At 51.2% G+C, this 24,758-nt stretch overlaps 11 protein-coding genes across 11 annotated transcripts; 5 read left to right on the top strand and 6 right to left on the bottom strand.

Moving 5' to 3' along the window:
- Positions 1–142: 142 nt before the first annotated feature.
- ALT_8561 (uridine-cytidine N-ribohydrolase) lies at positions 143–988 on the top strand (the record flags this gene model as incomplete). The annotated part of the gene is made up of 2 exons (XM_033557115.2): positions 143–379; positions 443–988. 2 exons carry the CDS (start codon positions 143–145, stop codon positions 986–988), a joined length of 783 nt encoding a protein of 260 aa, XP_033413006.2.
- A 253-nt stretch (positions 989–1,241) lies between these two features.
- ALT_8562 (mandelate racemase/muconate lactonizing enzyme family protein) lies at positions 1,242–2,454 on the bottom strand (the record flags this gene model as incomplete). Its single annotated transcript, XM_033557116.2, has 2 exons — positions 1,242–2,217; positions 2,279–2,454. The coding sequence occupies 2 exons, from the start codon at positions 2,452–2,454 to the stop codon at positions 1,242–1,244; spliced, it is 1,152 nt and encodes a 383-aa protein (XP_033413007.1).
- A 1,308-nt stretch (positions 2,455–3,762) lies between these two features.
- On the top strand, positions 3,763–5,805 carry ALT_8563 (GID4/VID24 family protein; the record flags this gene model as incomplete). The annotated part of the gene is made up of 3 exons (XM_033557117.2): positions 3,763–3,786; positions 3,998–5,552; positions 5,615–5,805. The coding sequence occupies 3 exons, from the start codon at positions 3,763–3,765 to the stop codon at positions 5,803–5,805; spliced, it is 1,770 nt and encodes a 589-aa protein (XP_033413008.2).
- Positions 5,806–6,367: 562 nt separating this feature from the next.
- ALT_8564 (40S ribosomal protein eS12) lies at positions 6,368–7,157 on the bottom strand (the record flags this gene model as incomplete). The annotated part of the gene is made up of 3 exons (XM_033557118.2): positions 6,368–6,492; positions 6,576–6,903; positions 7,155–7,157. 3 exons carry the CDS (start codon positions 7,155–7,157, stop codon positions 6,368–6,370), a joined length of 456 nt encoding a protein of 151 aa, XP_033413009.1.
- A 475-nt stretch (positions 7,158–7,632) lies between these two features.
- Positions 7,633–13,440, bottom strand: ALT_8565 (putative histone deacetylase complex subunit (Hos4); the record flags this gene model as incomplete). The annotated part of the gene is made up of 3 exons (XM_033557119.2): positions 7,633–7,869; positions 7,942–11,650; positions 13,388–13,440. 3 exons carry the CDS (start codon positions 13,438–13,440, stop codon positions 7,633–7,635), a joined length of 3,999 nt encoding a protein of 1,332 aa, XP_033413010.2.
- A 176-nt stretch (positions 13,441–13,616) lies between these two features.
- Positions 13,617–14,753, top strand: ALT_8566 (putative 3-oxo-5-alpha-steroid 4-dehydrogenase; the record flags this gene model as incomplete). Its single annotated transcript, XM_033557120.2, has 3 exons — positions 13,617–13,715; positions 13,775–14,294; positions 14,353–14,753. The coding sequence occupies 3 exons, from the start codon at positions 13,617–13,619 to the stop codon at positions 14,751–14,753; spliced, it is 1,020 nt and encodes a 339-aa protein (XP_033413011.2).
- Positions 14,754–14,819: 66 nt separating this feature from the next.
- Positions 14,820–15,696, bottom strand: ALT_8567 (alpha-ketoglutarate-dependent dioxygenase alkB homolog 6; the record flags this gene model as incomplete). Its single annotated transcript, XM_089600442.1, has 2 exons — positions 14,820–15,452; positions 15,592–15,696. The coding sequence occupies 2 exons, from the start codon at positions 15,694–15,696 to the stop codon at positions 14,820–14,822; spliced, it is 738 nt and encodes a 245-aa protein (XP_089455335.1).
- A 513-nt stretch (positions 15,697–16,209) lies between these two features.
- Positions 16,210–16,777, top strand: ALT_8568 (peptidylprolyl isomerase; the record flags this gene model as incomplete). The annotated part of the gene is made up of 3 exons (XM_033557122.2): positions 16,210–16,341; positions 16,449–16,551; positions 16,623–16,777. The coding sequence occupies 3 exons, from the start codon at positions 16,210–16,212 to the stop codon at positions 16,775–16,777; spliced, it is 390 nt and encodes a 129-aa protein (XP_033413013.1).
- Positions 16,778–16,947: 170 nt separating this feature from the next.
- ALT_8569 (UDP-galactose transporter HUT1) lies at positions 16,948–18,312 on the bottom strand (the record flags this gene model as incomplete). The annotated part of the gene is made up of 2 exons (XM_033557123.2): positions 16,948–18,019; positions 18,083–18,312. 2 exons carry the CDS (start codon positions 18,310–18,312, stop codon positions 16,948–16,950), a joined length of 1,302 nt encoding a protein of 433 aa, XP_033413014.2.
- Positions 18,313–18,854: 542 nt separating this feature from the next.
- Positions 18,855–19,511, top strand: ALT_8570 (putative tRNA-splicing endonuclease subunit tsp-1; the record flags this gene model as incomplete). Its single annotated transcript, XM_033557124.2, has 1 exon — positions 18,855–19,511. One exon carries the CDS (start codon positions 18,855–18,857, stop codon positions 19,509–19,511), a length of 657 nt encoding a protein of 218 aa, XP_033413015.2.
- Positions 19,512–19,854: 343 nt separating this feature from the next.
- On the bottom strand, positions 19,855–24,347 carry ALT_8571 (uncharacterized protein; the record flags this gene model as incomplete). The annotated part of the gene is made up of 6 exons (XM_033557125.2): positions 19,855–20,834; positions 20,895–21,116; positions 21,173–21,259; positions 21,310–23,806; positions 23,871–24,234; positions 24,292–24,347. 6 exons carry the CDS (start codon positions 24,345–24,347, stop codon positions 19,855–19,857), a joined length of 4,206 nt encoding a protein of 1,401 aa, XP_033413016.2.
- Between the last annotated feature and the right edge of the window lie 411 nt (positions 24,348–24,758).

Below are 24,758 nucleotides of genomic sequence, written 5' to 3' on the forward strand. Positions count from 1 at the left end.
CGCCAGCAGTAATACGATGGCTGCAATGAGACAATAAGGGCTAATATCGTAATATAATACAGGCGACTCTGGACTTGATGGAACTGATTTGTTACCGAAAGCAACGAGGCTTCCTGTGACAGACAAAAACCCAATTGTCGCAATGCGTGATGCTCTCATGGCACAACCAAAGGGAACGGCTTGGGTTATCGCAACCGGCACCTTGACCAATGTTGGCTTGCTCTTCGCAACGTTTCCGGAAGTAGCGTCCCATATTCAGGGGCTTAGCATCATGGGTGGTGCCATTGGTGGAGGCTTCACAGATGCTCCCATGAGCCGACTGCCGGGGGAACATGAGAGAATTGGAAATACGACACCCTGGGCAGAGTTCAATATCTACGTGCGTATATCAATATCGCGTTTGATTTCCGGGTCGTTTTCTAACATCATTTTCGGTCAACAGTGTGATCCTGAGGCCTCCAAATCTATTTTCAGCAATCCTACCCTGGCACCGAAGACCACAATGATCGGGTTAGATTTGACTCACCAAGTGCTTGCTTCTCGTGGTGTGCAAAACCGCATTCTCCATGGATCCAGCGACCCCACCCAGACCCCCTCGGTCCTCAGGAGAATGATGCACGCCCTACTGGTCTTCTTTGCTCAGACCTACGACACCGTTTTCGGCTTGTCGTCCGGCCCTCCACTTCACGATCCGCTCGCGGTGGCCGTCGCTATCTCAAATCTCAACCCCGTCTTTTCCAAAAAGCACCCTGACCAAGCCCTGAAGTTCAATGACAAGAATGGTGAGCGGTTTGCTGTCGACGTGGTTACCGATGGCATCCATTCAACGAATGTGTTGGAGACTGGACAGCTAGGCCGCACACTAGCTACTCCCATGGGCGGACATGGTGTAGCTATCCCCAGAGGAGTGGACCTGGAGGCTTTCTGGGGTTTGATCTTGGATTGCCTCACGCGCGCCGATGAATGCAACGCTGCGCGAAAGTCATGATGGTACGAATTGCACAATACTAACTGTTATCTTTAAACTGTGAATAAGCATATATAGGCCGCTTCTCAAATAGTAGACTCCGGGTAATAGAAGATTTATTCAAGGAAGGGAGGCATTTGCTTTGCGAAGTTCTCCCGTGGTGATGACTGTTGTTTGCGTCGGCTCACATCATTTATTTCTCATTTCCATTAGTCTATAATTCAATGTACCGCTATTCAAAAGTTCAGACAATGCGTGCACCCAAGGCCTCCGATCACCATTCACGAATACCGCCATCAGGACCGAAGAACTCCTTGCACAGCCAGGGTTCCGACTTCAGCGCGACTTGCCGAACAACCTCCTCGTCGACCTCAATGCCCAGCCCGGGAGCCGTCAGGGCATCAACATAACCATCCCTAACCTCAAAGACACTAGGATCCTTTACGTAGCTTGTGATATCATACTCGCCCGCCTCCGTGTTGTAGTGGATTCCCAGGCTCATCTCCTGGATCACAAAGTTGGGTGTGGCGAGATCAACCTGCATACACGCCGCCAAGGCAATCGGACCCAGAGGACAATGAGGTGCAATGGCAACATCATACGTCTCCGCCATGGAGGCAATGCGCCGCAGCTCCGAAATCCCACCGCAATGGCTGATATCCGGCTGAAGAATATCGACGCTCGCGTCCTCGAGGAACCGCTTCACGTCCCAACGGTTGTAAAGCCGCTCGCCTAACGCGATGGGGCACGAGACCTGATCCGCGAGCTGCTTGATGGCCTCCGGGTGCTCGGAGAGGAGGGGTTCCTCGAGGAACAGCGGCCGGTGAGGTTCGAGGGCCTTGGCGAGCTGTTTCGCCATGGGTTTGTGCAGTCGGCCGTGGAAGTCGAGGGCGGCGTCGAGGCCGAGCGCCTTGACGGCCTTGAGGCGCTCGACGCATGAGTCGAGCACACTGGGCGAATCCAGCCAGTTGATGTCCTCTGTAGCGTTCATCTTGATCGCTTTGAAGCCCTGCGCTAGTCGTGCTTTGCCCGCAGCTTCGACATCGCCTGGACGGTCTCCGCCGATCCATGCGTAGACGGAGAGCTTGTTCCTGACTTTGCCTCCAAGGAGCTGATGGACGGGGACACCTAGCCGGCGGCCCTTGAGATCCCAGAGTGCAATGTCAATGCCGGAGATGGCGGACATGAAGACCGGACCTCCGCGGTAGAAACCGAGTCGCCAGGCCATTTGCCAGATGTGTTCAATATCGCTGGAGCGGAAATGTCAACCGGTCAGTAGATGAAACTGTGACGGATAGTCTGAGCGCATACTCTGCTTCATAGCCCAGGAATCTCTTGCACAATGCATTAAGCGTCCCTTCCACAGCTTCGGTATGACCTTCAAGCGTACTCTCACCCCAGCCATATTGGCCGTCTTCGTCAACAATCTTGACGAACAGCCATCTGGGAAGGACACGGAAATATTCGATGCTCTTGATCTTGACCATGGCGTCGACTTCGGCAGGGAGTTGCGGGGAGAGTTTAGGATAAGGAGCTGCTCGTCTCGTCAATGATTAGACGACGATGCGGCTTGCTGGACGACAAAATCAGAGCGTACAGGAGTAGATACAAATGATCGATCAGCTGTAGCGAGAATTCCAATAATGTAAAAGAGCTTCATGGGACCATTACCCCCCATTCTCCGCTAGACGTGGGGGTGGGGGATCAAGCATGTCGGACTTCCTCCGCTCTTGGATACCGATTGCCGACCGTGGGATGATTATGTAGGAGCCCTTGGCAATCGTTTCAAAAGTCAAACCATTATGAAATCAAGACGGATTGTATTGGGGGGTTAAACCTGTTGTAAAGCAGCCGAAATCCATGGAGCGAAGGGTCATTGGATGCAGGAGTAACCGTCGGAAATATTACCCATCTGGCATGACATCCCTAGAACTTTCCGATGAATATAAGGTAGGTCACTTGACGCGAGCAAATCCCTTTGCAGGCCCATATCCCCATAGGAAAGAAAATATGTTCTGCAGAGACGCCGATTATTGATAATAAATTTGCTTGTGGTCTTGATCACTGTGGTTCATTTCATGGCAGCAGATGCGATCCCCACTCAGCGATCAGGCAGGCATCCAGCACTGGGGACAGCATCCAAAGGCCACGATTTTAGACATGCATAGGGGATTCAAGTGTTAGAGTATGATGATTACATTACATTTTAAAGAAGACTCAGTAGCCATCAGTAGGGAAGAAGATCGATGGATCGTCGTAGAATAATCTCTGGAATCGATGATTTCTACCCACCAGTACTTCGCTACAAACCAGCAACAACGTCAACCAGGTTACTGGCAACAATCATCCAAAGATCAGGCATTCCTGCATATTTCGTCATTTCAGTTTTGGCTCATCTGAAGTCTTTCAACTCCAAGAGTACCCGACTGCTAATCGCTACTTGGAGTCATGATGGGAACCGTCGGCTGAGGGGAAATCCGAAAAGGGAAAACGAGGCAAAATACGGAGATTTCGTGATCGCCTTCACATCAGTCCCAGTCATTCGTTCCTCTATCTCTCGATCCCCTCGTCATCCAGCGTCCATTTAATTCATCGCGATCTATCACTATCTCGAAGCGCCTCTTCCTCACTCTAAACTGCCTATCATTCCGACCGTAAAGAGAGGCTCGCATGCCTCGTCCACCTCATCGTCCTCCCAATCGTCCTCGTCTTCCGTCTCCCCGTTCCAGTCTCCGTGCGCAATCCATAGGTCAACGGCCGGTTTGTCAACCTCCACAGGGCTGATCTAGAGGACCATGCCCCCAGAAAATACTCCCTCGGTAAGTGCCTGCGTTTGTCCGTAACTTTACCAAAGGGTCCATATCCTGTGCCTCATCTGCCTATGACATCTTGCTCCCGATCATCAACTCCACTATACTGCACGTGGCACGATGCCATGTCCTGCCCTTCGTTCCTGGCCTGCTTTGCTTAATTTGACATTTTGCGTTTTCTTCTCGTCACCTGTGCTCATTGATCTGCGTTCTCGGACAGCAAGGAAACTCTGCTCGATCTCCTCCGCCTGTATTCGCATCTTCTCTCCAACAGTTGAGCGCTGTCTCAACCCCTGTCCTCACTCTCCCAGCGGCCGCCTCGCATGACGCTCATGATGACAACGTGATCTTCCTTCGATCTCGAGTTCGCTCTCCGCACGGCTCTTCTTCCTCAAGTCGACAGCGTCGCCGACGGCATCAAATACTATCCGAGTTCGAGTCTGATCCGATGGAATTGGACGAGTCGACCGGAGTGCGTATGTCCGTGGAAATCAGTCGCCATCCCATAGTGCGTCGGACACGAGAGGAACCGACGAATATGCCGAACTATGAAGGTCGTGTCTCCAACATACGGTCGCTGTACGGCTGGGCCCCAGGCTCCGACGAGGATGACGAGGATGATCTGGTTTACGAACCTCTGCAGGATCCCAACAGTGTCTCCTCTTGGTTTGGCAGACTCTCGGATCGCAATGCGACGTCGAGGCGCCACATACGACGTGATGCGACCGGACGAAGCCCCCTTCCACTCCCCGTTGAGCCTTTAGAGAGTAGTAGACACCGGATGGACGACACAACTCTCGCCACGGCCGAAGCTCTGTTGCAGTCGGTCAGACGCCAGCCACGCCTTTCGAGGACGCGGACATTACACAACTATCTTTTGGACCGGGAGCGTACCAGTCAGGATTCAGAAGATGGCAGGGAACGAGCGACTCAGTCACCGACTTCACGCGCATATCGGTTCATACCCAGTAGTCGAGGCGAATCCAACCGGATCTCAACTCACGGCGATATGCGCGCTCGTGTCAACGCTCATCGGCAGCTGCATATGGATCATCCTCCCAGCCCGCGCTTGAAGGAAATTATTACATATCTCGACCGTTTGCGCTATTCGACCTCCTTTGAAGAAAGTCTTTCATCGGCTGCCGCAGGTGGATTTGTTCAGCTCGATTTCTCCTGGGATGAGGATGATTTCATCCTGGATACTACATTAATTGCACCGCCGCCGCCATGTTCCTGGCTACGCCCAGGTATGGTTTTTAAAGGCTCTCAGATGGCAGCATGCACTCCCAGCTCGATTTTCGCGCACCGTGGGCCAACATCTCATCCGGCCACCGAACCGGTGATTGTCAATGGCAGCGATAATGGTCGCATTAGTGTTTATACCACAAGCGGTCGACGATACCCGGCCAACAATAATATCCCCAACTTTGGAACAGGGAAGGATGAGAATTGGCCCGTCAAAGTCACCATTCACAATATCAACTACCAAGAGATGACGCTTTCAGGTACAATGGAAGCCTACAACATTCCTGATAAGACGTCGCCGTCTCACGATGCACATATCGTCACCTTTCTGGAGGGAGAAATTATAGACTTCAACACTCACACTCTTGAGACGAAAAATTTCAAGGCCGACGCTGAAACCGATAGTACTTACTGGCGCGAGCTGCAACCATTTAAGAACTTGACGGACGACGAGATGACAAGGAACCTTGTGAGTCGGAAATGGATTACGGAAGAACTATCCAAACAGTGGATTTTGATGCGATGGAAAGGTGTGTATTGATCTTTCACCACCTCTCCCATCTGTTTGTGGTTTGTGCTGATGACGGTACAGAACGCTGTTTCATCACTCCCACCGACGCACGCCAGGGCCTCACAATCTCAGGATTCTACTATATCTCTCTTCGTCGAGATACTGGGCACATTGAAGGTCTCTACTATGACCCGGGAAGCTCACCGTATCAGCAGCTGTCACTGAAGCCAGAGACGGAGAAGATGATTCGTCCTTCATACGACCTCAGGTAGTTTTGAGTGGGGTGTGCCCCAGAGGCACCTTGCTCCCAACAATTCGCTTTGACACGTTCTACTTGCTCTTTGGCACTGTCCGTTGGCTTGGGTGATTGTATTTAGCTTTCGCATAGCTCTGGAGTTTTCGCTTTGCTCGGACCTTCGATCTGGGGACGTACTTATGGTGTGAGTGCATACATTAGCCATTTAGGTGACATTCCCGTGCTGGTTTGACTCGGAACGAGTCTGCGGGTCTGGTTGCCTATGGTTGACAGTTACTTGATGTATCTGAATGGACATAGAAGCATCACATCTACGACTTTTAAGCCTACATTTGATACTAAAGATTCGAGTAGGACTCATTGATCATGAATATTCTTCATTCCATTAGTCCGCTGACCTTAGATAAATGTGAATCCGAAGTGAATGGATCACGTATCGAGGACAGGGAAGAAGAGCCCGAGCCCCAGGCCCATCGGTCACGTAACCAGAAGCTCCTCTTCCCTTTCAAACCACCCCATTTCCGTGCCCATCACACATCACATCCCATCCGCTAAAGCACGTCGCAGCGGCAGTGCATCTACTGCTCAGTCTGGAAGTAGTTGAGGAGAACAGAGCGCTCCTGGGACTCCTCACCCCAGTCCTTGACGACAACGCAAGAGCAGTTGACGACCTTGCGGGCGTTACCCTCACGATCAAGCTGGCCTAGTCACACAAACACCATTAGCCCCAGCCCACGTCCAATGTTTCACACCACAAAACGGAAAATGGAACAGGGATATACATACAGAGACCGACCCACTCGCCGAGCATCTTTCCATCGGGAACCTTGATGAGGGGGATCTTGTGCTCAGAGCACAGAGCAATGACGAGCTTCTTGTAGGCCTCCTCCTCGCAGCCCTCGTTGAGGACACACATGTGGGCCTGGCGGCGGTCGAGGGCCTTGGCGGCCTCGCGCAGACCACGGGCAAGACCGTCGTGGATCAGAGCAATACGGAGGACACCCTTCAGAGCATCGAGGACGGACATCTGGCCGCCGGCGCCGGCATCAGCGGAAACCTCGACCTCATCGGCGGCGGCAACGGGGGGGTTGGACATGGTCTCTTCTCCGTCCGACTATTAAAGTTCCATTGTTAGCTGATATCTTGCTGGGTTTGATGCGCTATGCGCAGGACTCGAATAGTGAAGGACATCATCAGAGCAGAGATTCGCATTGATGGATTGTGCTTGATTGCAGCGTTCCCGATAGAGCACTATGATATACTCGTCGGTGCTGGCCCAAGTTTCCCCTTCCCTCACTTTGTATGGCCTCACTTTCGTGTCTGAATCGCAGGAAAAGTGTCACATCTGGTTCAGCTGATACGTACCATTTTGACTGGTGGTGTTTCTGACGTTTGATATCAAATGTCGGATTATCCTCAAAGAGTTCGTGGAGATGATCTGTTGAGCTGTTGTTTGAGTGTGTGCGGGCGGTAAAATTTTGGGCATCACTTCGCCTATTTTCTGGATTGTGCCCTACCGCCTAGCGCTCATGCCATTTTCACAGTCACGTGACTCATATTCACGGATTTGTGTAGACCATGAGTAAGCAAACACAACAGTGAAGACTGGTCGTACTACGGCATAGTTTTAGAGGGAAATGCCCAGCATTGAGCGATACACTCGCATCATTGACTCTATCCAAGGGTCCGTTATCCGAACAAAAGAGACATCACACATCACATCTCACATCACATCAATAGTAAGAGGTATCATAGTCATACAACCGAGGAAACAAGCCATCTGTACATTTAAGGCTATGCTCGATGAATCGCCGCGACGAGAGAAAAAGAAAAGCACGAGGCACTAAACGTATGTACTTGGCCGTGAATGGCCATATCCGTTGGTAAGCCCGGGTATCCCAGTAGGAAAGCCATGAATATTATCAAGATGGGCATATTCGGGCCCGTGTCCGTTGGGCTGCGCTGATTCAAGGAGAGGTGCTGCTGTTAAAGGCTCCTGATCGATGTGCATTCTGAGAAATTGAATGTCAAGACCATGGAGATGCGGAACATGAGGAACGAGGTCCATGAAGTCGGAAAGCTGATTACCACGTCAGTAAATGAACTGATTCTGAGCCATAATGAAAGGCAGTGAGAAGAGAAAATGACTTACTCTAACCCAAAATACGTGTTCCATGTCAAAGTATTTCGGCCGTGTTTCGCAATCCTTCTGCATGATCTGCCCAAACGAGGAGCTCATGAAGTCCATATCATCTCCCTGAACCAGCATCCGACGGGTGACGCGCCACAGATTCTCCCGCTGAGTGGGAGTCGCATTGCGCTTCTCCCAACTCGTGTACTGTGACAGCTGGAGATCATTGGTCGCTAATAAAGGTGCCACCAGGTAGTTTGGAACCCATCTCTCGTCAGCGACGCTGGTATCACATGAAGGATCCAGTTGTTTGGTGAATGCAGTAACAACGGGCATGAACCTCTTCAGCCAGGCATGACTCCGCGCTCGGGGGTCATTGGAGCCGACGAGATGGGCAGCAACACGAAGCCGACTAGGAAGTGCAGCGCGACGCCGCTGCTCCTGCTCTTCCTGCTCCCTCCGTAATTTCGCAAGGCGCAGTCTTTCTTGTTCTAGTCTCTTCTGAAGCTCATCCTCGGCTTGCTTGATCCGCCTTTGCTCAGCCTCTTTCCGTTTGCGCTCCTCTTCCTCGGCCTTTTCGCGCGCCACACGGGCAGCTCGTTCTTCCTCTTCCTTTGCCAAGCGAACCTTTTCCGCTTCAGCTGCGAGACGCTCTTCTTCCGCGATACGCTCTTTTTCGGCCCGTTTCGCCTCTTCCCGGCGCCGTTCTTCAGACTCGGACCTCTTGGCCAGAGTCTTCGCGTCTTCCATGGGGATATCAGCCAGGTGGCCTACATCCTGCCTTTCTCGCTCTTTCTTCACAGCTCTTGAGTCGGTCGCCATGTGCGGTGTACTATCAACTTGCTGACCACGCTCGCGCTCCAACAATTGATCTTCGGTTTTCTTCGGCCGAACATGCGTTTTGGACTCCTCTGCTATGCCATTGCCGTGACTTTTCTTCACTCCACCATTGATCATGCTTGGCGTTCTGTCTTCAGATAGAACACGCCGTTTCTTTTTCTGGCCATCGCGTGAGTGGTGGTCGGAATCTGCACCACGAGAGCGGGGGCGTTCGGGACTTGCGCTACTGCGTCCGCGTTTCAAGGCCACAGGCCCATTTGGGACCGTCATAGCTTCGGTAGAAGGATCGATCCGGGATTTGGCAGAGTCCTCACGGCCTGACAGGGAATCCGAAGATGGTATGCTGGGTCTTCTGCGATCGCGATCCTGTGGAGGGCGCCCTGCAATCAAACGCCTTCTCCTGGGAGCTTCCTCATCTTTGGTAAGTGTTGCTAATGATTTGGACTGAGCAGACTCCACCCGAAACGCATCGGCGTCCGCCGGATTGTCACCACCCTTGTGGGCTATTTTGGGGCGATTGGACCTGGACCCGGATCTCTCTTTTAAGTGAGCTACACCATCTCGTTTCTTTTCCTTCGATGTAACAGCATCTTTGGAAGAGAGCTCTCGGTGACCGGCGCCTGGGCTTGCTACGGCCTTCCTGGAAGAAACCGCGGGCGATGGGGAGTGTCTGCGACCCGGCCGCTTATTTTCCTTCTCCCTGTCGCGCGGTCGTTTCGGTGAAGAAGCCTCCTGCTTGCGCAGACGCTTGGCTCTAATGTAATTATCATAGGCCTCTCTCAGCAAGTCATATTCCTCCTCCCAGTTGTCAGCTCTCCGTTCTCGAGATAACTCAAAGTAGGTACGATCACGGTAAAGCCGGCGTGTCGGATTGAATTTCGGCTGATCCAGCAGCAAGCGTATGACAGCAAGATTACCTCGGCCGATCGCCGCAAGCATGGGTGTATTGTAGCCAGGTTTCTGGTTTCCTCCTTGAAGTGGCTCAGGATCCGGATCCGCGTCGCCCATCCCAAGCAACAAAGACAGTACCTCATCATGACCGCCCTTGGCTGCAGCTATCATCGACTCTGTGTCGGCTTTTTGTCCAACGTTGAGAATGTTGGCAACCCCCGCAATATCACCTTTGGCAGCAAATGCTTGCAGATTCTCGGGTGTAGCTTTGGTCCAAAGTAGGTCGTTTCGCGTAGCTTCACTTCGCACAGTCTTTCGCCTCGTAGTGGCCCCGAATAGAGGGGGGCTACGGGGTCCATTCACCGGGGGGGACTCGCGCGGGCTTGCAGCAGCAACTCTTTTAGAGCTTATCTCCTTATTTGCGGAACCAGCACGCTCTTCAGAACGACGACCCGGCCGGGGATTGGCCTTAGCCTCTGCAAGTACACGGCGGATTTCTGCATAGTCTTCCGAGTCCGATGGGACCAAATCATACGGCTCATCACCTTCCGCGTTGACCGTGCGAGGATTTGCGCCCGCCTCCAGTAAGAGTTTGACGACTTCCAAGTGGCCATTTTCGACGGCATCGATCAAAGGAGTATCTTTGTCAATGTTTTTTGTGTCGATGTCACAGCCAGCTTCAAGAAGGAATTTCACAATCGGCGCACACCCTTCGAGCGCAGCAATTTGGAGGGGCGTATTTCCCGCATTGTCGGCCACATTCAAATCTTCTGGACGTTCTGCATGCCTCGCCATTGCTACCTCCAGTTCCTGAGCTGCACAGGCACGTGCTAGACGTGTTCGGCCATTTTGGTCGCGCTGTTTCTTGTGACCCGTCGGCCTAGCGGGAGATGCTGAAGCGCCGTCGACACCGGCTAATTTTCGCAGTTGAGAGCTGGGTAGAGGAGACCCACTGGTTGAAGACGAAACCGACAGCCTGTCCTCGGAGCTTTGCCGTTGAAATCCAGTGATGAGCGGAGTAGTAGTCTTCCTTTTCTTTTGCAAGTCACTGCCTCCAAGCTGCGGACCGGAAGCTGTTCGCTTGTGAGCCGATCGAATAGGCGAGACTGAGCGATTGATCGACTCTGGTGGGGGTAGACTGATGCCGTTGATATCCCTTCGCTCTTTGTCGCGGAAGGCCGTTGTGTGACGACTAGATTGAGCCCTGTCCCTCTCACTGTCGACACTGTCGCTATGGCTACGCTTTCGTGAGACCTGGACGTTCTGACCACCGGGGACACCCTCCGTGCTATATGAAGGCAGAGAAGAATCAAGGTTATCTAGGGCGGGCTGTTGTTCCTCTGGCTTCTCGATTTTCACACGTGATGGGGAAACAGCTGTGCGAGAATGAAGTTCCGGCGAGAACCCACGGTCGCGTTCCGCGATGGAGTCATCGATCGATCGCTTTCTCTTCCTAATGTGTGTGTCATCAGGTAGTGAACTGTCCTCCACTGTGTCACCGTTGTCAACTTGAATATCGCGTCGCCTTGGCTCATGTTGAATATACTTCCGTCTCTTTTCTGGCGACAGCGACTCGCGGCCCGACTGGATGATAGTTTCTGCTTCCGAGTCAGCCTTGGGGCTCGGCGGGCCATCCCCTTCTCCTGAAGCAGAATCAACCTCCTTGACGCGAGTACCCTCTCCTCTGCGATGGGGCGACGGAGAGGCCCTCTTGGAAGACAGCGAACCAGAAGCAGACCGGGGGTTCACCGTGACAGCGGTAGCATTTTGTCCGGCATGCAGGGCAGCTGGCAGGGAGGACACTGCATCAACATTACTCATAGCGGTAGTAATCGATTGCTGGGTGTTTCGATCGTCATTTTCGGAGGCCGTGGCGGACAGAGAGTACTCGTAGTCGAAACCACCAGCAGTCGCGCGTGGAAGCTGGTGCTCGACCACGCCTAGCAAAGCGAAGATCCCTATCTTTTGTAATTTCTCACGCGGCCGTTCAATCACCGCACTGGACTCGAAGTTACGTATGAGTGAAGATTTTCTTCAGATCCTGGGGAGGGGAGTTGCTGTTGAACCAGTAGTGGACGCGGTAACTAAAGGAGACGAGAAATATGGCGCTTTTCAGAGTTATGTCAAACTATCTGAGATAAGAAGCGAAGAGAAAATAGTTAAAATGTAGATAAAGAAGAGAAGAGGTGAAGAGACAGATGAGAGTGGGAGACGTATCAGTGAGACGAAGACGAAGGTGAGGATCGGATGGGTAGAGAGGAGGAATTAGTGGAGATTAAAGGAAGAGAGGGAAGCAGAGGGAGAGAAAGGGAACAAAAGAAGTCGAGGCAGCGATTCTCTGGGTTAGTGAGTTTTAGCGGGAGTAGGTAGAGTAGTAGAGAAGTCCTCTCAAAATCGCGGGACTCCGGACTAGTCAGATTATTGATAAAAGGTGACTAGTTGTCTACTCCGCTCTCCGTACCTATGGTGGCAGTACCTAGTAGATAAACTAACTGGTACCTAAGTATCTAGTGGGTAGATAATTTAGGTACAGTAGTAGACTGCTAGCTCGGATGGGTAAAGGACTGTACAGTACGGAGGTAATAGGTAGCATCTTGGGGCGTTAAGATGGGTCCTCACTCCTCAGGAAGCTATTTGGCCACCAGCTGGTTTGGGTTGGGTGGTGGTCACGGGATATTTTGCCTCAGCACATATCGTATGATGTTGGTAAAAATACCAAATTACAGCATTTTGCAACGGAATCACCCTTGTCAAATTCACTCTTCTCCGATAATTACTTGACAGAAGCCGCTGCCATTGAATAAAGAGTCAAGTTGATCACAATCGAAGGTGCTATCGAATTTTATTATTGAATGCTGTATGCATGAGACTCGTCGATCTGTAACAGCCTTCCTCTGTACCTCCCGAAAGTAGGTACTACTAGCCGGATATTCTTGAAACAAGCAGTACTCCGCAGCGTACGTTGCCAAGGCAGGAGATCAACTTGCTTGGAAACAATAATATCTTCCACGGAATCACGGTTATCTGCCTGAACAGCGGGGTACTCGCATCGAAACTTTCCTCATACGTCAGACTCCCAGTATGTCCATATCCTCGTCTCTTGTGGAAAATAGCTGCTATCTAGAAACTCAGCAAAGAGTGTCTCTCAACATGGATCCAAACCTATCGTGAGTAAGAGACTCCCAGGGAGTCACCTTTCCAGCTGCGGAGTACGTAAATTAGGCCCTGCATCAAGCCAATGGCTGGCGAGATCGCAACTGAGCCTTTACTATTTCCGGCCTAGTAGTAGCAGGATTAAGTCGACGAGTCTGATTAGGCCCACTTAAACACAGGTGATCTGCTCCTATGCAGCCAATGATCAGACGGAATAGCTCAGCTTATCGCCCCACTTTGCCCCTTCCGTTAGCGGTTTGCTGGTTTGCGAAGCTGCAACTTGCTGCAAATGGCGAGACGCGGAGAGGGTGGCAAAAGTCTGACGAAAGGTGTCTTCATTCTCAAACTCTGAAAGATGAAGGTGTCATCTCTCGTCGTCGATAGGTAGACATGAGACATGCCGGCGTGTCCTGCTCCTACGATAAGATTGAGGCAAGGGATTTGTCTAGGCTCTCAAGTAGGCCACCATGTACAAACCCAACCATCATCATGTCTCTGCCAATGTATGAACTAGCTCTCATAGCAGGCGGAGCTCCGAGGCAATCCAAACCCAGTTCAATCGTTTAGTCCGCCTCGTAACTACCCTAGAGTGTACTCCGTAGGTAGCTGCGCTCCGGGTGGGGTTTCAAATCTCATGGCAATTGGTGACAGCAACATGAAATCATGGCAACAATTATCTCAGGGCTTTCACAACAACTCCGAACTAATTGAAAGAAGCTGTCTTGGATTTCCGCCTTACCCCTTCTTGCGCCTTTCCAGGCCCTCTGCAGCTTCAACGTCGGCGCCGGCTACCCCTGGTCAATCATACCAAGATGGAGCTTATCAGGAAGCTTGTGGACACGACCCTTTCCGTCACGCACATGGACGTTGTTGATGCTCTTCGAGCTTTCTTCATCTTTGCAACCTGCACGGTACGAATATCTTGATGTGAGATGACGATGGTTACTTTGGCAGTGATGCATCGGTCTAGGCGAGACTCTTCGATGATGGACTAAACCAAAGCAATCACTACCAGATACTGTCGATCAGCCTGCCAGATACACTTCGCGGCCGTTTCGTGACTTATGGTGCTCGTGCAACATCAACAACGGTTGGGTCGACACCCCTTGCGCCTGCCGATGCCCCGGACAAATCTCGCGTACACCTCGCACTCGATTACCTTGCCTCTCTGAGAGTTCCTCACAGCTACTTCACGCACTTTTATGTTGCCTCTGTGCTTTCTTCGCTCTTTTGGGCGTTCCAGTTGTTATCCCGAGGTTCGGCGTTTCAGGCCATTGCGACAAGGATAGGCCCAGAACACTTGGAGAAGTCGATGTCCATACATCAAGTCTTACTATGCTGGGCATTGATGTTAGTACAAGGAATTCGGCGACTGCATGAGAGTCGCATCTTTTTCAAGCCATCCTCGTCCAGGATGTGGTTTGTCCATTGGCTTCTAGGGCTCGCCTTTTACCTAGCTGCAACAGTCGCCATCTGGATTGAGGGGACAGGTATGCGTCTAAGAACTAGATCCAAGAGATTACGCTCTAACAACCTTCACCCTCCTAGAAACTCTCATGACCCACAAGTTGACTCTCGATGATGTTCAAGTAACCACCGCTCCTACTCTTCGCACATTCCTCTGCCTTCCATTATTTTTGGTCGCCTCGGGTGTTCAGCACGATTGTCACCACTACCTCTCCTCGCTTAAAAAGTATACCCTCCCCACTCATCCTATGTTTCAAAGAATCGTATGTCCCCATTACACGGCCGAGTGCGTGATATACCTGTCGCTGGCTCTGTTGGCTGCACCGAATGGCGAGATGGTGAACAAGACACTTTTGTCATGTTTCACGTTTGTAACGGTGAATTTGGGTGTAACCGCCGCAATCAGCAAGCGATGGTACGAGCAGAAGTTCGGACCGGACGCTGTCAAGGAAAGATGGAACATGTTTCCTGGACTTTTCTAAGCAAATATAGCTTATTCGGTCGATTTGATACCCGATCAGAGGACACTAGAGTCGCCGTCTGCAAGATCATCGTCCGCCTAGGAATTTCATCGTATTTCCCAACTTTGACACCTTGAGCACGTCCCGATACGTCAGACTGATCCGAGTCTCCCTCTCATACCAACCACACTGATAACGATCCGGTTCACGCAGCAGATCCCAATTGCAGATGGTGTCAGCACTTAGGTTATCGTCCTTGCGGGTCTCTGCAATGCCGTGCAAGAAATCTGTGTAGATACTTCGCCTCGTAACAAGAAGGCTGCGCCTCTCCTGCAAGATTCGATACTGGGGCTGCCCAGCACCACTCACCCCGCTGGTGTTTCCATCGTTGCTTGAACCAGGCTTTGGATACAGATCTAGTACAATCGGTGCTCCCAGACTCACGGTCGCAACCAGGGGATAGTACGCGGCTCCATCTTCATGCGGCATGATTCCTTGGCCGGGACAGTATTCGTTCACCAGGACATGGTTTGGGGCGCCGTGAGGGGCGTCTGCGAAAATGCCAAGAGAGTTCAAACGAGGGTCGATGATAGGTGAGACGAGCCATGAGGGCAACGGCGACGCGATAAGAGTGTTCGACGCGGTCAGAGCAGAGGGCCATGTTTGAAGACGTCGGTGGGAGAGCTGAGTCCATCGGGGAAGAGGAGCAGTGGTAATCTTCTAACATTAGCGCTGTTATTGCAGGTTATGGTGTGCAGTTGGTAAGCATGAGCGATTGATGGATCATCACTAGCTCTCTACCAGCGCTACATTGGCCAGTCACACTACGGAGCTACACACTTGTAGTCGCGAAACATACCTTCTGCAGCAGCAACTCCTCCTCTTCCTCAGTGATAAAGTCTGCAATGTAGAATGCGTCATCCGGCAAGGACTTGATCCGGGCTACTTCCAGATTGGGCTCCATTGCAGCTTCTCAACCCATTAATGCCTGAAGATAACACCAGCATCAGTTTCATTGGAACCCATGGTCGCCCTTCAGTGACAAGTCATAACAACAACATCAGCTCTGATCGATGATACTGTAGAGCCAAACATACCAGCTCCGAAAGTGAAAAACAGTACAGCTCATGAGCGTGCCTCGAGGCTTAAATCAAAATACCTCTCGTAGTGCAAACGAGAAACAGAGAATCCAATGTCGTCATCAACGGTTCCCATCTGGTACATAAACCGTGGAGCTGTCAGCCTGTCTGCCTCAGGCTGCTAGCCAGCCCCCACCAAACCCCACTCTCCTACTCTGGCAATGCATCAGTCTTGAGAAGCATCACTCTCGGCGCAAACCCTAAAGATACTTCCAGCTACAGCTTCTAGCCAAGTCTAATCTTCAAAGAACTTCAGTTACTACTATATCGATCCCGGGACTCAGACCTAAGCTTTCAGCTGCATCGACTTCCTATCAACTCAAGCATCGACATCAAGGATGGCCCCCAAGAACAACGCCAAAGGAGGCGACAAGAAAGGCAAGGGGAAAGATGCGTCTGAGGGGGACAAGGGGAAGGGAGGAGGAAAGGGGTTGAAGCCCGCTACGTCGATTAATGTCAGACATATTCTTGTACGTAAATCTTTTTTCTGGTCTATTGCTTCATACAATTGCATTCGACTACAACTCTATTCCATGTATAATTCCCAGCTACTTCTAGACTAATACTTGCAAACTAGTGCGAGAAATTCTCAAAGAAGGAAGAAGCGCTTGAGAAACTGCGCAACGGGGCAAAATTCGACGATGTTGCGAGGGAGTACTCGGAGGATAAGGCTCGGCAAGGTGCGTTTCTGTTTCTCTCTTCTTCTTTCTTATTCGGACCGATGGAGCTACTTGGTGCTGATGGACGGTAGGCGGCTCTCTTGGGTGGAAAGTCCGAGGCAGCCTCAACGCGGACTTCGAGAAGGCTGCGTATGAGCTTGAGCCCAGTACCACGGCGAACCCAAAGTATGTGGAGGTGAAGACCGGATTTGGGTACCATATCATCATGGTTGAAGGGAGGAAGTAGCCTCGTTTCCTATGGCCATTTTATCTTAACAGTTGAGCGTTTTTACATTAATACCTCCAGATGAATGCGAAATTTCCTGCACAGCCTTAGTAAAAAAGGATCTCTATGGGGAAATGAAGATCTATTATGTGTATGTATATGTACAATAAACGTCGAACAGATCAAACGGCCTACTCCTTCTTCCCAGCTAATGACTTCGCCCGTTCCTTGGCTTGCTTCTCCCGCTTCTGCACCACGGCTTCAGCCCCGATGCCGCCGAATACAAGGCCGATGCCGAGCCACTGGCCTCCGGACAACGAGTGTCCAAACCAGAACACGCTCAGCAGCATGGTGAGCATCTTGCGCGTGACGGTCACAGTCACCAGGAGCAAAGACGAGAAGCGAGAAAGCGTATAGAAAATAAAAAGCTGGCCGATGGCTCCGCAGGCGGCAAACCCGAGCACGTTCTTCATCACCTCTGGGTGTCGTGAGAGGAAAGAAAAGGCGGATGCAAGCTCGGTTTCGGTCGAAGGTGGAATGGGGATGGGAAGAAGAGCATGCAAGACGCCGGTAGAGGACAGATGGGGCATGACAAGCAAGTAGGTGGTGGTCAGGATTGTCGAAAGGACGTTCTGCGCTACCATCATCTGCGGTCCGGTGAAGCGCGTGTAAATTTGCGGTGAGCTAAAGACATGGTCTTGGGTTGTGTTCGTGAGGCCGTCCAGAAGGAGGTTGATTGAAAGCAGGAAGATTCCATACAGAGATGAGCCGGACTGGTTCTTCGCTGCCGACGCGGCAACCTTCTTGCTGGTTCCAGGGTGGTGGAGGGTGAAAGTTGCGACTCCAAGGGTAACCAGCAAGACAACGCCGTACTTATACAACGGATATGTCTTGCGGAAGATAGTCAAGTGGAGGAACATCACAGGCAGAAGCTTGCATGACTTGGCCAGAATAAAGGTCAAATAGTCGATGTGCGCAAGACTGGCATATCCAAAGGGCGACGCCAGTGACGAGGAGATGCTGACCAGGAGCAGAGGGAAGAGAATTTTGCGAGTCGGGAAGATGGACGGAACCTTCTTGCCCGCCGGAGTAGAGAAATAGAGGTAGAGGAAACCAGTGATCGCAGCAAAGGTGGATTGTATGGTATTAAGAACGATCGAGAAGGTGAAGCGCTCCGTCGGCGGGTTTGGTTCTTCGGCAGTTGGAGGACGGACTGGGAAGTTGACTGTAGTAATCGCCTCTTGAAGAACACCCCATGACAGACTTCAAAAGTATTAGACAATGGATATAGAGAAGATAATCATGCGCTGCAGATAAACCACTTACAATGACGCATAAATACCCAGGACACAAATCGCAAGTTGCGTCAATCCCGGAGTCTCCAGGGGAGCCTCAGGCGACTGTCGTTTCGTCGAGGCAGAGCCATTCAGGGCAACAGGCTTCTGAGCACTGCCATTCTGTTGCGTAGACATTGTCTCGGATTCTTCAGGCACAAGGTGCATCAATTTGGAAGATGTAGCCCGTTGTAAAGGCACTGCCTGTTTTTGGCGTGCCATGAGCGCAATTTAGATATGTGTACAGAATGATGGAATGCAAGACAATGAATCATGCGAGAGATAAGTCAAGATCAGTAACACCTTTGCTTGGAATAAGACTCGAAGACACAAACGGAGCTGATGAACCAAAAAAGAAGAAGAATATCGCAGGGGGGTCACACTCTCATTTCGAAACACAGGCCGTTGATGCCATGTGTTCTGTTCCTCTTTTGCCAAAAACGCGCTGCGCGGAATTTCGGCGCGATCGCCCTAAATTTTTCCCTCTCCGCCTGCAAGACTCCATCGCTGTTCTCCAGCCCCGCAGGTCAAGCAATACTGATCACTTCTTACATCGAGTATCACTGTGATATATTATTTGTGTCTAAGAGGATAGATACGGCCCATTGAGAGTAAGCAATGACCATTAATTATTCATCCCAATACGGAATACAGTGGCTCTCTAAACCTTCAAAACCTCCATAGACTGATAAGCATCGTTATCTAGAATTAAAACCACCAATCTCTGCTACAACATCCACACAAGACAAGCTCAGCAACTCACCATGCCAACTGTACTCACATCAACATCCCAGGCGCCAAAGCCCTCGGCCCTCACCACCCTCTTAACCTCCACGTCCGCCTCCTCGAATCCTCACTCCGCAACTGCGATCCAAGTCCTCCACAACCTTCAACATCAGCATCTTTGGACCTCTCTCCAAATCCATGACTTGCAAACATCCAGTTTCTCCGTCTCATCGTCGTCGGCGTCAACATCTACAGACCAGCTTTCCAGCTCATCCTCCTTTCTGATCTCCGGCATCCCGCCCCACAGAATCTATACGCATCCAGACGAGCAGCTGTTCATGCTCGAGAGGGGTCTTCGCGAAGATGACATCGAGCTGGAACGTATGTTCGTCGTTCCCACCGCTCACGGACAATTATTCAGTCTGCGCAAAATGGCTGCCGTGTTCGATGCGCTTCCCGAGGACGAGGAAGAGTCGAATGCTCAGTCGTTAGATGATGCCAAAGAATCTGGTAATAATGCTGAGAAGGCGGCGAAGCTGACAGAGTACTATGAGTACAGACGAAAGGCTCGGGTCACAAAAGAGTGGGGTGGGAAGAGACTTCTCTTGGCCATGGTTGATCGAAGCATGGGTGGTGATGGTACCGTGGTGTACTATGTCGTCCAGGAGGGTGCTGTGAAGCCAAGACAGAATTAAATGAGGTTGGGACGGCCGTACACTCCATCGAGATGTACAGGGATATGGGATCTGGCTGGTACCGATCCATATCCATGGCTACGCTTGAAATCTATCCTACAAGCCAGCAGCACACTGCATCCTGGCATTCCACAAACCATTCGAATTCGCTTGAAGCTCGAAACATCAGAGCTATATACCAGCAGAGAGCTGGACTGCGAACATATACCAAAAATCGCCCACTCGATCAAGCCAGTAAGACAAAGATAACCGCCAACATCAGTTCAATTGTAACGGGGTATCGTTCAGAACGTATCGATCCGTCCGGAGTAAACAAAACGAACAAGCAACCCCTATGTACCTCCTAAATACCATATACAACACCGCTCCTCTCAAGCTGCTCCTGTTCCACCTGGCAACTGGTACAGTATTTATCGTACCACTGCTGAACGTCACCCGCGAGGTCTGCAAAAACAGTTTGACTTGCTTGGTCAACCCCCGTGTTGAATCCATCATCCTCCTTATCCTTTCCGAGAAGGTTTTCCACTTGGTGGCAGCGTCTCAGTTCCTGCCGGAGCCATCGCTCCCACTCGCCTTGAATGACCTCTCTTTCAATGCTGTTCACTACCCGGAGCGCCACTAACAAGTTGTGTCTATACATAGCGAGTCGCTCGCGGGTTTGATGGATCCGCCTGGCCGCACTTCGTGTCACTGAGTCTCGAGGACCTGAGGCGCCAAAGGAAAGGACTGTCCCCTGGTCGCTCACTGTCTGCTGGTAGAACGTAGAGAAACATTTACTCATGTTGTTGCTAGATTGGCCGACAGTGGCATTAGCAATCACCTCGTCGATATCCCTCATATAGACGGCTTTGCTCATCACATGGTTGGGACCGACTCCAAGACGAGCCATGAAGTTTCCCACGTTCCTCTCATGCCACCAATCATAAGTGTACCGTGAAGTGAAGAGTCCGTTCATCAAAGCGCTGGAGATCAGGAGGGCTAGAATGATCATGTTTGCATTCGTAGTTTTCCAGGTCCAGCGAAGGAAGGCAAAAGCCCACATGATTATGGACGAAACGGCGCTCTCCAGGAAGGAGAGAAGCGTCTCTAGTAAGAGTTGAGTTAGGGTCCTCTGATGCCGAGGCTTTCGAGGTTCAAGTTTCAGAACTGATTCGCTTGACGAAAATTGAGATGTATGTTGTTGGCGTCCGATGTGACCGAATATGGTGATGGCCTTTTTTGTTCGGCTATGGAAGCCCAATTTTCGCACCTGATCGCTGACAAGATCAACGAGGTCCAGCGCGTCTTGCTCCAAGTCACCTGTTGCTTGCTTCTCGATGATCCCTGGAAATAACTTAGTGATCGTGCGGGACAATAGTCTCGCGAGTGCTAATAACCACTTACTCTGGAGGCCATTAGGAGACCCAAGCCACTCCACTTTCGTGTATACTGCAAGCTTGCTTTTCCCCTTCGCGACGAATGTAATCACAATCTTGCTCACCAACCTGAACGAGCGCTTAAAGGGAAGGTGCCACGGAGTTCGCTTGTCGGTCACCACGTAGCACAAGTGATCATTGAGAACATCAATGATTTGGTAATCAGAAATCGTCTTGTCCTGAGTGCGTCCTACATGAAGGGGACCGTCAGTCACTTGCTAAGCGGTGATGAGCAGAGATACGTACCAAGCAAGTCGGTTGTCTCGATATGATATTCAAAGTCACGTCGCAAATGCCGAGATTCGTTTCTGATCCACGGCCCCTGTTTGATATCTTTCATATCGGTCAGCCAAAGGTTACCCGAATCATTTGGGGGGACGAACCTCGCGATCTTCTTTCGTGCAAAAGGAGTTGCCAAACAGCACTCTTGTCGCCGAAAAGGATATGGAATATCGCCTTCGGACTAATATCGAATATCTTCTCTGCAGCGAGGTGGAGGTTGCCTTGGGGAACATACTGAACAGGTTGTGTTGGCAACCGGAACTTTGGCGCATTTTTGCCGTGTTTGCCGTTCTTTGAATGCGGATCCAAGTCATAGTCGATGTAAATAGGTCGGCGGATATCTTTTTGCTGTCCGGCAGCAATGTTGTCCTCTTCGATACCATTCTTGTCATCCGAGACGGCCGCATCTTCCCAGCTGTTCAGGCTAGGGCTACGGTTCCTCGTGTCCGTCTCCATTCTGATCAGAGTCTTGAAAATAGCTTCCAACCCCATGGGTTCCACCGCGGTTGAATCTTGAATCAAAAAATTCAGGCGTCTTTGAAGAAGTCTTAGAGGCTCAAGGAATGTTTTCACCGTGACTCGTCCGGGAGTATCCTCACCAAGAGGCGGGATAGTATGGAGGAATAAGAAGTCGCAGTCTCTGCCAGGTGCAGCAGTCACTTCCTTGATGCTCTCCAGCGGGACACCTGTGGTTAGAACTAATCCAAAATAATGACTGTAAAAATATATGCTGCGAGTGGTAACGTATGCTCTTCCAGGAAATTCTTGCTGATCGTTGGGATTCCATGTAGCTCGGAAGACCATGACCAAAGGCTCCTCTCTTTTGACGTCGGGAAAGAGCAGACGAAACTGAGCATCCTGAGGTCGAAGCTGCTCGGGATAGTAACTGGGATACTCATGCGAAATACCCAGAATTGCCCTCTGCACCTTGGACGCATCGCCGTCAAGGCTAACAGTCTGCCTATGGCGAGGGCCAGAGATCTGCTGCTTGGATGCTGATGTGCCGTTGGTCAAATCTACGTCAGATGATTGCGGTTGCTTTGACGAATCAATCGCCGGCGTTGATGGTCGTTGTCCCACAGAAGCTCCCACGCCGGCCCCTGCAAGCTGAGCATCACGTTCGCGTTCGAGTCGGTTCATGAAGCCCCAGTTGGAACTACCCCACAGGTTGGCCATCATACCGCTAGGCATCCCGCCTGTCTTGTCGGCTTGCCCCAACCCAATACCTCGTTCATTGCTGACGATTACAGCCGCCTTGCTCATACTGGTAGGGGCGGGTGGATTCGCCAAGGTGGAAGGTGCGAGTGTCGTAGGAGGAAGGTTCCGGTTCGTCAAACTGCGACTTCTGTTTCCATCATCGGTCCCGCCGACGGAGAGACCGTTGCTATGCCCTAGAGTGATATGGCTGGAGGAGATCAGGCCTGCGATACCACCACCTGCACCGGGCAGAGATATAGAAGGTGGGACAACATTATTGTTGGACTTGCGGTGGAGATCCAATTTCTGAATGAGTCTGGAAGTATGCTCTCGCGCAGAACTCTCGGGATCCAACCCAGTCATGCGCCTAGGGCTGCCGAGCTCGCTGCTGTTTCGGAAGGCTGATGGGTCCCGCTCTGGAACTGACAACCCTCCGCTACGATCCGATGGTCCATGCTCATCATTTGCGTGCGGCGTGAGCGAGTCGGCCGGATCAGCAGCAAATTCAGGCGCCGGAGGCTGAGAGATTGCAAAGGCTGGATCTTGAACAGTAACCTTTCCGGAAACCGAGATGTCGGTGCTTGTCGGGTTTTCCAGTGCTTTTCGTTTAGCTGCTTCAAATGCAGCAATCCATTCAGTGAGCTCTTTCTGAGTCTCGGCCTGCAGTACTATGGTGTTGCTCTTGGTCTTCACTTCGAAGCAGAATCTTCGTTCCTCCTGGAAAGCAGGCCGTATACTGCACAATAGCACGCCTATACGCTCGCTTTCTTCAACCCCCCCAGTTCGAGAACCCTGCACGAGGCAACCAAAGATACCGTTCTTCAAAAAGGCCCAACGTCTCAGCCAAACAGTACGTGTTGGTTTGCCTGACAATGTTCGCAGATAAACCCAGCCTTGTTTCTCGGGCCGTGCTTCCTTAGGCATGTTCAGGTCCGACAGAGGGCGAGACCCTAGATATGGAACGGTGGATACTGAATAGTCTTCCAGCTCTCGAGACGGCCTGAAAGCCAGCTCTGCAGCGTCTTCAATATGCTTTCTGGCGGAAAGAAGCTCACGCTTTGAGAACTTCTCGCTGCCCTCCATTTCATGGATCCAACCTTTTATGCGATCCATCTCTTGGCCCCATTTGGCAAACGATGCACCATTGTCATTATGGAGGGCCTTAAATTCCCTCCATTGATCGAAGGAAACTCGGACTAACAGTCGATCGAGCGAGTTTCGTATTTGTGGTGCTTGCACTGAAAAGTCCATTGACGCTTTCAGGTAGGCTTTGCGGGCTTCGTGGAGCTGGAAAGCATCTTCTCTCAGGGACGAAGGTTCTTTTGATTTGGACTGTGAAGCATATCTAGATAGAAGGGAATCGTACTGCTTCTGCGCTTGTTCGAGGGTGCGACGAGTCTCCTGTAGCGGGGTAAGATGACGCTCCTCTCATGCTTTCAAAAGGGGCCGGGGACACTCAGTTTACCTTGAAACTCCGTAAATCATCGTGGACAAAAGTTCTTATAGGCTCTGATACAAGCGATTCCATTTTCTTCGCAGTGGCCATTAAACCATTCCACAGGTCTTTCGAGCTCTCACCACACCTGCTCATTGCCTGTAAGGTATAATCATGGTCGAGGGCAGCTTCGGAGACGATGGGAGGGTTCGAAGAATACGCCAGAAAGGTATTCATCACATTTTCTATGGTCGCAAGCTCCGTGACGAGCTTCGAAGCAGCCTTCGCATAGCCATCCAGCCATCTTTCAAGGTATTCGATTTGCTCGGAGAAATGAAGTGTGGTGGCCCGAAAAGTCGGGGAATCCAGAGCAGCCTCTTTCAATCCAACGGGCCTATATCGACGCCATCAGGTTAGCATTGGGATGAGGAATCTCGTCATCCGCACTTACACCACACTAATAAGCTTCCCAACTTGGGACAATGCGGTCTGCGGCTGAGTCGACATCTAGCGAATATCCCCGGCCATACATTCGATACAGATAGGGGTAATGGTGTGATAGATCGAAAAGTACGACCCCAAATATTGAAAATAGCGACTTAGGGGGCCAGTCATACGGGGTAAATACACACGTGAGCAAAAGAAACGCTCATGTCGAGAAGAGAGCTCTTGCAACTCTCTCTTCAAGCCATCCGGGGTCAACAGCCCATCCATGATCTAATTGGCTACGTCAGTACTCCGTTGTTGTGGCCTGCGTTCTCAGGCAGTAAAGAGCGGACGGCAGGCGGTGAGCACCGGATGAATATTTTTTCTTTTTCTGCCAGCGACTCCAACTTTTCCAATTTGAAGAGCGTTCCACAATTCTGCTGAATCGGCTGCTCTCAGAACATTTGCGTCCTCCTCCCTTTCTTGCCTATT

Source organism: Aspergillus lentulus (assembly GCF_001445615.1).
Source record: "Aspergillus lentulus DNA, contig: Alt16, strain: IFM 54703, whole genome shotgun sequence".
Taxonomy (NCBI): domain Eukaryota; kingdom Fungi; phylum Ascomycota; class Eurotiomycetes; order Eurotiales; family Aspergillaceae; genus Aspergillus; species Aspergillus lentulus.